This window comes from Clupea harengus, chromosome 22 (genome assembly GCF_900700415.2).
Source record: "Clupea harengus chromosome 22, Ch_v2.0.2, whole genome shotgun sequence".
Lineage (NCBI taxonomy): Eukaryota > Metazoa > Chordata > Actinopteri > Clupeiformes > Clupeidae > Clupea > Clupea harengus.
Genome location: NC_045173.1, coordinates 19,693,844 through 19,705,909, shown reverse-complemented (window position 1 = coordinate 19,705,909; position 12,066 = coordinate 19,693,844). Strand labels below are relative to the sequence as shown.

The 12,066-nt window shown below is 46.7% G+C and overlaps 1 protein-coding gene across 1 annotated transcript in view; it reads right to left on the bottom strand.

Moving 5' to 3' along the window:
* Positions 1 to 802: 802 nt before the first annotated feature.
* The window catches only part of LOC116218500, a 42,810-nt gene continuing 31,546 nt past the window's right edge, over positions 803 to 12,066 (bottom strand). Inside the window, exon 5 of the mRNA XM_031560425.2 lies at positions 803 to 1,839. Coding sequence (XP_031416285.1) covers positions 1,792 to 1,839 — 48 coding nt within the window. The 3' untranslated portion in view covers positions 803 to 1,791. The remainder of the gene's footprint in view (positions 1,840 to 12,066) is intronic.

Genomic DNA, 12,066 nt, shown 5'->3' with positions numbered 1-12,066 from the left:
CAACCGCTCGTCTGACGGTCTGACTAGCCGCGCACACATTCCTGCCCCCCGTGTGTCCCCATGCCAGCACTATAGCTGTTCGGCCCATTGAGAAACTCAGAAGGGTATGAAGGGCTGACCAGATAGATAATGCTAGTACTATTATATATGCTAGTTTTGGTTCGACTCATCTGCAAGACTCACTTATTGTGGGACAGAAAGAGTACTGTAGCAATGAGCTAATGTGTTGATCTTGAATGAATACTAAATGATCATATGCAGGACATGTGGTGTTTTTGTTGTGTGTACATTGAAGAATAAGACTCATGCAGGTACTCGTTTAGTATGCTATCGATGCATACATCATTCTTTTCCATAGATGACTTATCTCCAGACTTGCTGATGTTTGCAATCTGTCCCCACCCGCCAACAAGTAGGAGAGAAACACTCCAGATGACTTGCCTGCCTGCGGTTAGCCTGTGGTTAGCACCATAGCTTAAATTAGTCCTCATCCAGTGCTTAAGTGGGTGACAAACATCTGTGGAGAATGCAAGTGGGCTTAGTTGCCAGAGACACTCAGGATCTGATGATAAGCACCATATCAAATACCTCAGTCTCCAGATCCTAAAAAGTTCCAGTACATACCAGTTATATCCCAGATCACAGTAGCTGCACAGTCCACCAGAGCTATGACACAGTGTGCTTACTCATATAAAGCCCCTGTAATTTAGGGAGTTTTCCCCAACTCATTTCCATGAGCAGTTTCAAATGAAATGGAATACTTCTGAGTAAGTTCTTTGTGTATAAGTTTGAAGATAATACATTGCTTTGAAATGGTATGCCCTTATGTCCTCTTCACCATGACAGTAAATAATGCTTTACTGAGTATTTGAGAGATTACTCTACAGTCTCAGATGGTTATAGAACTTCCTGTTTATACTTCACTGAGGAAACAGTCAGATGCATGACCTTGCTGTACTAATGGCTAAATGCTAAAGGCTAATGGGCTCCACGTGTCAGAATCCTGCAGGAGAGATTTACAGCAGGAAACACCACAGGGAGGAGGAGTGGAGGAGAGTGAGAGACAGAGAGGGTAAGGGAGAGTGGGAGATAGAGGGGTGTCAGAAAGAAAGGCAGCGAGTATGTGTGTGTGTGTGTGTGTGTGTGTGTGTGAGAGAAAGATAGACAGGAAGAAAAAGGGAGAGGAGAGGGGATGAAGAGAGGGGAGAGGATAGCAAGCAGATCCAGAGCTTATCTTCAACAGATGGCCTGGTGTGAGAAATCTGGAACTCGCATGCGTAAGTGTTTTGCTATCTGACAAATTTTCACCCTCAGCCACGGGCAAAGTATCCCACAAAAGGACTTGGTGTATTAACACAACAAGAAGTTCATCCTGTGGGCAGCCCTATACACCACAGATACAGACCCCCCCTGCTCCAATCACAGGATCTCAAGCCCAACCACATCTCACGCAGAAGAATGCCAGACAACAGACAGAAGGGTAATGACTAGGAAAAGAAAAACTCAACAGTCAAACAAGCAAACAAACAGAAGCAAAGGCATACACAGTCAAATATAGCAGACAATAAATCCAACTATGTCCACTGTCATACCGCTGGACGACATGTCAACAAAGTAAAACCACCAGACAGCAGAAAATACAAAACTATGACGGTGCCGATCGATGGTCAAGGGGGATAAAAATAAAATGGCAACTCAGCCAGTCATGCTGCCCATTGTGGACAGTATCTAACCTACTGACTCCGAAAGTTCATTCCCAACATTCCCCAAAGAAAGAAAGGATGACATCCATCATCCACACTTACCCGCTTTGTCTTTCTCTGAGACGACTGCCAGTATCTGCAAAACAGATAAAAAGAAATATTCGGGTTAGATACTTGTGAAGGGTTAAATATCCACACCACTAATGTCAAATTATGTGTGTGAGTAGTGTAGTGTAGTGAGTAACACTGACATTATTTCAAAATAGGGAGGCGACGTCAAGTAAATCTCCTAAAAACAATATTTCAGTGTGGTTTTCTGGAGGAATGCTGACTGCGGTGCTATGTCACAGTATGCAAATGATTCATAATGATTGGATTTGTGGGTTAGGAGCCAGATCAGGCAATAAATTCACATTTCACAACAGGCTTTGCTTTAGGATAATGACAAAAAGAGGCATACATGCACATGCATCTGTGTGGAATGTGTGCCTTGTGAGCACGCATATGCTTGGAGGAAAGACAGACAGAGAGAGAGAGAGAGAGAGAGAAAAAAAAGGGAGGTAGGGAGAAACATAAAGATTTGGGGCAGAGGATAACACAGAGGCACAGGCATGCCTGTGACAGTATTTCACCGCGTAGTTGGCCAGGAGACTTGGCAAGGGTGCCACCGTTTCATTGCTGAAGCTTGAGAGCATTTGCCCCGTGATTATAAAACACCCTAAAGAAAGCTTCTCTCCTGGAGTGAGGGGGTTGTTGATTAAAAGTGGCCGACCGCAGACTCTGGAGATAAGAGTGTTTTTAAACGCGGAGGAGGAGGGATCGGCCTCCACTGGGGTGGGTGGGGGGTAGAAGAAACGGACGGACACATACTTCTCTCATGCCGAAACGTCTCTAAATGTGATGGATTAAACGCAGACAAAATATGCTGAGGGAAAAGAAATCACACCATATCAAAAAAAAAAAAAAAAAAATCTTCTGAGTTTCAGTCATTTGAGGACTAATGAACAAAACCCTGCAAAGCCTGAGTTTACTTAAGGTTTGAGCAAACATTATCTCCTTATTCAATTACTCAACAAAACTGAAAAGTGATCCCCAAGCACCCCTTTATTGTTAGTTCATGTTTTCAATTCCCATTTTAAGGCATGATGGTAAATAAGTCTTTGTGGAAGCTGATTTTTGGAGCGGTCTGCAGCTATGTGGGCTTTGTGTTTGTCTTGTGAGATGAGAGGGTAAAGGCAGCAGAAAGCGTTCTTCGGGGTCAGAAGTAGGAATGGTATGTAGAGGTCTCTGTCTTTTGCTCTGACCTATGACCTTAGGATCCTGCACTGGTCATTCAGCCTTTGACCTCCTCTAATCCTGAGCCCCCCCTGGAATTGATCAGGTCCAAAAATTCAGACTGTGCAGCGGCGTCCACAGGCGCTTGTGTTTGTGTGTGTATGTGTGTGTGTGTCTGTGTCTGTGTCTGTGTCTGTGTGTGTGTGTGTGTGTGTGTGTGTCTGTGTGTGTGTGTGTGTGTGTGTGTGTGTGTGTGTGTGTGTGTGTGTGTGTGTGTGTGTGTGTGTGTGTGTCTGTGTCTGTGTCTGTGTCTGTGTGTGTGTGTGTGTGTGTGTGTGTGTGTGTGTGTGTGTGTGTGTGTGTGTGTGTGTGTGTCTGTGTCTGTGGCTGTGTGTCTGGCTGTCTGTGAATGATCAACCGTGTGTGTCTTCCTATGTCTGACCGCATGTTTACATTAAAAGTAGTGGAAGCCAGCACCATTTCCTTTAACCAAGCCCTATCACGACACTCATGTGCACTCAAATGTGCAGGAGCCTGAGGTTCTCACAGTCTGCGCCATCACCATCCCCTCTGTGTAACGTGTATACACTGCTACCTTTTAAGGACATAACCCTGTCAATCACTCTCCTGAGGACATAACTACTGCTAGTGAGGATGAAAAGAGACCGGCAGAGGCAGGAAGAGTGCAGACAAATGCAGACCTCATACTCCAGACACCATTACCCCTTAACAGACTCACAGCACTCATTACAGCTGCTCCTTTGAGTTCCTTTTCATTACACGTCTGCAAATGAATCCCCGGTACAAAGCCCTATTGCTTTCACCATGAAAATGCACTTGATGCTAGTCAAGTGGAGTGAACTGCATTGACTTGGACCAGGAGAGAGAGAGAAAGTCTCGAGGCGAAGAGATGAGGCATCAGTGAATGAGTGGAAGAGAGAGAGAGAGAGAGAGAGAGAGAGATGTCCAGGGAGGAGAGCACATAGGTGCTAAGGCATAGCTAGTGTACCTTAGAACACTAGAACACCCCTCACCTCTCTACCCCTCCCACCCTGCCTGCCTCTGTCTCTCAGGCACATTCCTTACGATTTGAGCTCTGGGCCTGTCGATATCTGACTCGCATGCTTTCACTTTCAACCTTTCCCCTTCCTCCTCTCCCTTTGTGTTTAGTGTCTCTGTAGGGGCAGAGTCATGCTGGGTGAGGTGGAGTGAGGGGGCAGCGCCGGCCTCAGAGCATGCTGGGACTGAGGGGCTTATCTCTGTGGGTGTGTCACATGGTGGGCTTTTGTTTTAGAGCTACTGAAAAGACTAAGCATCCTCAACCTCTCCTAAAAAAAAGCTTTGCAGACTTTAAGAACTTTAAGAACATCCCTCTCTGTTTTTCTGTCAAGGTCTCTCTCCCCATCTTTTTTCCCTCTCTCTCTCTCTCTCTCTCTCTCTCCCTCTCTCTCTCTCTCTCTCTCTCTCTCTCTCTCCCTCTCTCTCTCTCTCTCTCTCTCTGTCCACATGGAGTGTTTCTCTCTCCATTCTCCCTCTGTCACTGAGCAGACAGGTCTACATGGATGGCGGCAGGCCTGGGATCGGCGACAGAGTCTGTTGTTTGATTGACAGATCATTCGTCATGATGACCCCCCTCCCTGACCAGCAGACAGGCGGCCAGACAGAGGCTGACTGCTCATGGCCAGAGTACCGATTGCCATGGCAACAGTCCGGAAGAGCAGGACACACATAACTGACCTCCACTGTTTCATCAGAATAGACTTGACATCCAAATCAATAGTTATGAAACTGATGAAATATTTTAGCTGGGAAGGATGCACACATTGTAACTTTTGCTACAAAGAAAGAGGGTGTGAAAAGAGGGGTGTGTCATCACTTCTTTATACTCTTGGATCTGTTAGTTGGGCTCCAGGCTGCCGTGGCCTATCAGATAGCAGCCCGTGTGTGCCCGTGTGTCTGCGTCTCGGGCTGATGTTGTTCTTTATGCCACAGATGCTGCTCGGATAGAGGTGTTGTCTGCAGCCCAATCTGTCTGTCTCCACGTTCTCAAGAAACATGAGAAACATGTCTACCACACATTTACAAACTCACATAGACTCCCACACACAAATATTGAGGAAAGGCACACACCCACACACTCACTCAAACACACACACACACACACACACACGCGCTATGTCCTTCTATTACAAACAGTTGTAAATCAGTCATCCTTGCTGGTATAATAACACTGCTGCTGAATTTACAGCTCAGCACTGGACCCCCTCTAGCACCCCATGCAACGTGAGCTGCAGCCCCAACCCCCCCTTTACCGACATCCACTCAGCTCTAAATCACCTCCACCAACACAAACAGCAGGACAAACACCTCAGACGCAAGCAGAGCTGGCTGCCAGTGCAATAAACATGGGCCATGTCACCACAGCCCCCATTTCAAATGCCTCTCAGAATGCTTTCTGTCCCAAATCCACCTGAGTACTACGTGCACCAGAGAGACTGTATCGTGTGTCTGTGTGTGTGTGTGTGTCTGTGTGTGTGTGTGTGTGTGTGAGAGAGTGTGTAATTATGTCTGTGAGCTATCACCAGTGAGTGTTATCCTCTGTCAGACAGTGTGTTTACATTTCTAAGAGTAGTCTGCCAGCATGCAAACCATCAGTGTTTCCTCTGCTCAGCCATAGGCCATAATCCCTAGAGCCCCTTAGCCCTGGTTCTGGGGCTGTCGTTCCCATGGGCTGTGGCAGACTCAGGTGCCGATGGGGCCTTAAGGCCAAAATACATTCCTGCGACTGTGTTACGGACTGGCAGATGGACGGCTTCGACGGACTCGTGAACATTTATGGTTCTCCGACGGTTGTGGGTGTTGCAAAGCAATAAAAAAAAAGATGGCAGACGAAACTCCGTAGATGGTTGTATTTGTACATAAAAGTAGTTTGTTTGACTTTTTTTTGCTTCGATTTTTTTTAAGTTACCAAGAAATAGACACTGTGCAATGTAAAAACCCCGTTACTGTAACTGAAAACTACGTCTGAGGGGATTTGCGAGGTGTCTGAGCCAGCTATCTAATGTTAGCATGCTAATACCCACAAGGTAAAAAGCGAGACAGATAGTTACAATATTTGGGAGGTGCATGTCAGGCCACGGAGAGGTGCTCGGAGAGGGTTTGCAACGACGGAGAGGGCTTTAGTGTGTAGCCCATGTAGTGACAAACATCTGTCTTCTGTGGCAAAGCTCTGGATATCTGATCTGAAAATTTGGACTGCAATCAAAGCTGTCAGATACTGAACAGGCATACACCACAGTGACATAGGCACATAAAGACACAGACACACACAGACACACACACACACACACAGAAACGCACAGAATAAAAGCTAGATGTGTTTTCCTCAAATCTCACCCTCCAGAACATGGAGTCCAAATATTATGAGAACCAACCGCTACACTTGCTGGCTGAAGACCACCCAGTAACTTTGGGGGTCAGCTACATTTTTGTAGCTGGGGTCGACATGTCCCCAAAGCACAGTTGTTTTTCGGGAGGTGGGGAGGTGGGGGGGTGGGGGATTAAGGTCACATTTTTCCCCTCGCTCAGGGGCTCAGGGAGCGGGTGGCACGGCCTAAAAGCACAGGTTGACAATGTGTGGGGTCAGCAGGGTCATGTCAGGTGTTCAGCAAGAGTGGGGCAAGAGTGGGGTGGCTGGTGAGTATGTGTGTGTGTGACAGCGGTCAGTTCCACTAATGAGGTGTGTATGTGTGTTTTTCAGCTGTGGACGTTTGACGATGTGTGAGGGTGAGTGTGCCTGTGTGCGTTTGTAACTGTGTATGTGTGTGTGTGCTTGTGTGTGTGTGTGTCTGTGTCTCTGTGTGTGTGTGTGTGTGTGTGTGTGTGTGTGTGTGTGTGTGTGTGTGTGTGTGTGTGTGTGTGTGTCTGCATGAATGGATTTGTGTTTGGGTATAACGTGTATCTCTGAGAGTGAGTATTCATGTTCGGAGAATGCTTGAGTGTTGAGAGTGAGTCTTGGCTGTGAGAGTGTGAGGTTTACTCTGTGAGTAAATGAGGAAGGGAACCGTTGTGCACGCATGTAAGCACAGTGTGGATGTACTGTAGCTGTAAGCTGTCTGTATGAAAGAATGAAAGTCCACGTGGTGTGTGAGCCCATACGCTACGTCGCTATGCTACATCATTGCCAGTGGCGCACTGTACACCAGGGCGAGTTGATTCCATGCTCATATGCATTTATGCGAATTACAGGGACCTGAGTGTCAAACAGGATGTTGCCGAGAGTAACTGAATGTCCTGAGTGATCGAGCGTGGAAGTGTGTGTCTGTGTGTGTGTGTGTGTGTGTGTGTGTCACTGGCATGCAGCTATTACTCAGTTTAAACCAAGCAGAACCCCCCCCCCCCCCCCCTTGCCAAAAGAAGAATGTGCAGCTGCAGTGGCCACCCATACTCTACTGGGCAGGGGATTGTGGGATAGAGGAGCTTTAAGCCAGACCTTTTCCTTCCACTTGCCCCTAATGGACCAATTAGAGGAGCGGGCCTATGACCAGCTCAGGTATATGCTCCACTGACCAAAGAGAGGAGGGCGGTGTGTGTTAATGTGTGTGAAACAACATCAATTGTAAAATGTTTGTGTGTAACAATATCTTTAATTGTTGGGTAGAGTGAGTTACAATTAGCATCAAAAGCAGCTAAAATTGTGTGTGTGTGTGTGTGTGTGTGTGTGTGTGTGTGTGTGTGTGTGTGTCTGATTCCACATATGGCTGATTGTATCTACATCTACAAAAATGTAGACTGATCTTATCAATGCTTCCTGTGTGGCTGAAAGCTACGGTGAACTGTATTACACTTGAGTCTATCTGGTGCCAAACGTGGGGTAAAGGCATTTTCACGGCTGCATTCTATTGAACGTTTCTTCATGGTCTGCCTGATTCGGGTCAGTAGAAAAGGTTATTTAACAACCTCCCCCTTCCAGGATCCAGGTAAGAGGTATGGATGCAGGCAGCTCTCCTCTTTCTGACCTGCCGAACCCCTACTATACTGCTTTTCAGGTCTTTCCCTGCACCCCAGAAATCACTCACAATACACTCACACACCAATCGGAAAGCAGTGTGTGTTTGTGTGCACCAAAGTAGTCTCTTCTACTTGCCCAGCATTTCTAGAGGAATCTGCCCTGCGTAACTAATCGATGTGTGTATGTGTGTGTGTGTGTGTGTGTGTGTGTTTGTTTGTTTGTGTAAAAAGTCATGGGAAAATTGCTTTTTTTTCTTGGCTTTTCATTTGTTTGTTTTTTAGATCCCCACATTTCCCCCCGCATTTTAATAGCTTCCATGTGCCACTTTAGAGCTGTGTCCACAAGAAGTGATGCAAGTTTTCTCTCTCCATTTTCTCCACGAATGCTACATTTACATCCCTGCTCTTAATAGTCAAGACAAGGCCACATAGCATAGCATTATTTTCACTTTTATTTCATTTGTTGAACAACAGTACATTCCAGAATGAAGGCTGCCACTCACTCTCTCTCTCTCTCTCTCTCTCTCTCTCTCTCTCTTTTACTCACTCACAGACAGACACACACACACACACACACACACACACACACACACACACAGTCAATAGTTGTCCTCTCCTTCAACTTTACAGAGAACAGAGATAGTCAGCAGAAAGCGATGTGGGTGGAAATTAATGGAGAAATCTCTTTTCTTTCTCCATCCCACACACACACACACACACACACACACACACACACACACACACACACACACACACACACACACACACACACACACACACACACACACACACACACACACACTTTGTTTATGGGAACATGCCAGGGCGAGAGGCTTCTGGTTTCAGGTTGTGTCTGCTGGGGTTTTACTGATAATGGCTGAATGGAAACTGAGCGCAGCGGAGGGTTGGGGAGTGTAGAGATGACTCCTGCGCCTCCCTCCCTACCTCCTTCCCCCCCTCTCTACTTCACTCCCTCCCACCTCCCTCCCTCCTGCAGACAGCTGCTTACTCTAGGGATCCACACCAGATTAAGGCTCAACCACCCTCTCTAGAGCTGGCAGCTACCTGGAGCCTCTCTCCTCCGCATCTCGCTCTCCTCCCCCTCCCTGTCCTCCTCTTCACACCCCTCTCCTCCTTCACTCTTCTGCTCTTTTCTGCCTGCCTGCCTGCCTCTCCTCTCCTCTCCTCTCCTCCATGCCCTTCACACACTCTTACCCTTCTCCTCCATGACATTTCTACAGTACTCACCATTTTCTGGTTTTGATCTGTTTGCACTTCTCTTCCATGTAATCCAAAGAAACACGGAGGGGATTGACGTGGATGTTCAGTTCTTTTCCCCCTTATACACCAGAGAGCCAAACATTATGACCACCCGCCTAATATGCTGCTTAAACATACAGATAAAGTTGGGCACTGTTGTGTATCCTGCCATCCAAACTAAAATCTGCATGCACCATGTCAGCCAACTATAACTAAACATAACAAAACAAAAAATGACATACACCTACCCAGGCAGCCTATCTCTCTCCCTCTTCTTTTATATCACATTGATAATGCCTATATTAATACTGATAAAATGGCCATATTACCTACTTTTAATTGACTACCTAAAGGTATCTCCTTATCTGTTTATCAAATTGATGTCTACTAACAAAAAAATTTCTCTCCCTTATAGCACGATCCAAATGCTGATGGGTGTGGAAACATTGCTCCTCACCACCACTACTCCTCATCTACGCATATGGACAGCCAAACTCTACCCACTCACTCTGTCTTTCTTCCTCTCCTAGTCTAGACTGTCTTCGCTATGGGACGCTGCTGTAGTCACTCCACCCGATCTACCTGTAGAAACCCTCGGCCCACATGCACCCATCACCACCGTACTGCCGTACACTTACTGTACCCCATACCCCTTGCTAGCATTTATATGCAATAGATATTATTGCCATTTACCAAATGCATGCTGTGTACATCTACCACTTGTTGTTTCCCTTCCCCTTCTGCCACACCCCCCCCCCCCCCCTTCCTATCTCCTCCTGGCCGACCTCAAGCAGATGGTCCCCCCTTTATGTGCCGTGGTTCTGCTTAAGGTTCCTTCCTGATTAACAGGGAGTTTTTCCTTGTCCCATTGTGCTTGCGTTAAGGGGCTCCAGTCACTGGGCTCTGTAAAGCGCCTTGAAACAATTGTATTGTTTTGGCGCTATATAAATACAATTGAATTGAATTGAATTAAATTGAATAAATAAACAAGCAGCCAAGACAGCTCCAACCCCCCTCAGAAAGTGCCCTGTGGTATCTGACACCAACACATTCCAAGCAGATCCTGTAAATCCAGCCTGTTGCAATGTTGAGCCGCCATGGATCAGTCTGGTTGTTCCACCATGCCTGATAGGATTGAAATCTGTGGGATTTGGACACCTCACTTTCCCTGGCTGCACATGGTGCCACGTAGTGACAGACCGGTCAGAGTGCTCATGGCAACTTCCCCAACAATGTGTGCATGGATGTATGCGTCCATCTTTACAATGTTCTCTTACTTGGGCAGTCGGCCTTCTGATGGTTTAAACCAGACGGGATACCCTCTGCTACACTCCTGCTTCCATGAGCTTCCATGAGCTCAACATACAGCCACCAGTTCATGGTTTATGCCTCCTCATCACCACCTGACCAGAAGCACCCCACAAGCCTTGCCGTGTGAGATGCTTCAACCCAATCATCTGGCCAAAACCTTTCAACCTTTGTCAAAGTCGCTCTGGTCTTTACACCTGCCCATTTCTCCCAAATCCATAATGTCAGCTACAAGGCCATATATAATGTCAAGTGGCATTGATGCAAGTTAATCAATGTTTATTCACTGATCATGGTCATAATGTTTTGGCTAATCAGTGTGTAGATGAATGCATATTTTTTCAGTAGAATGTGGGTCTTCCATACCTAATCACATCATATGGATTTATTTGGGTTGATCATGGCTGTGTGTGTATCTGTTGTACTTCTGAACAGAAACACCACTAATAGCAATATCTGTGCCAGAGGGACATTTATCTGTGGTTTCTTCCAAATAAAGATTTCTCTGATTCACTCTGTCTCTGTGCCTTGCACTCTCTCTCTCTCTCTCTCTCTTTCATGACCCCTCTCCGTCTTCCACCATCTCCATTTCCCTCACACAGGCCAGGAACACTAGTGCTGGTACCCCACATGTGTTTGCAGTGAGACTTTAGTGGCCATTCTTCTCAGGCTCCACTGGGCATTCTGAATGATGGCGCCGGCTGCTTCCAGAAGGAAATGACAGGTTACAGGACGGCATGTACTACTACATAGAGCTTTGGTGCTCCATCCATTCACACACACTCACACACTCACACACACACACACACACACACACACACACACACACACACACACACACACACACACACACACACACACACACACACACACACACACACACACACACACACTCACACACACACACACACACACTCACACACACACACACACACACACACACACACTCACACACACACACACACACACACACACAGAACAGAGAAGGGAGGGTCCCCATCAGCCACGGCTCGAGTTTTGAACACCCATCAGTCAAGCAGAGTACGTGCAGAACAGTAGCTCTCAATACATTCAGTTTAAGAAGACACACCCTAGGTTACTGCACAAACTGTTCTCTGGAATATATAATGTTCTCAACTTCAAACGGAAATCCAAGGTCTATTTTACACATAGCCTCTCTCCCTTCCTTCCCCCCTCTCTCTCTCATACACACACACACACACGCACACACACACACACACACACACACACACACACACACACACAGGTCCTCATTGTATTTACTTTGAGTGGGATCATGTCACAGCACCCTCTATCTTAATCTCTGTCTCTCTCTTCCCTCCCTCCCTTCCTCCCTCTCTCTCCCTTTTTTCTCTTCCTCCCTCTCTCTCCCTTCCTCCCTCTCTATCCCTCTCTCTCTTTCTCTATGTCTCTTCCCTCTCTCTTTCTGTCTCTCTCTTCCCTCCCTCCCTTGCCTGCCTTCCCTTCTCCCTGATTGACTCTTAGGTAC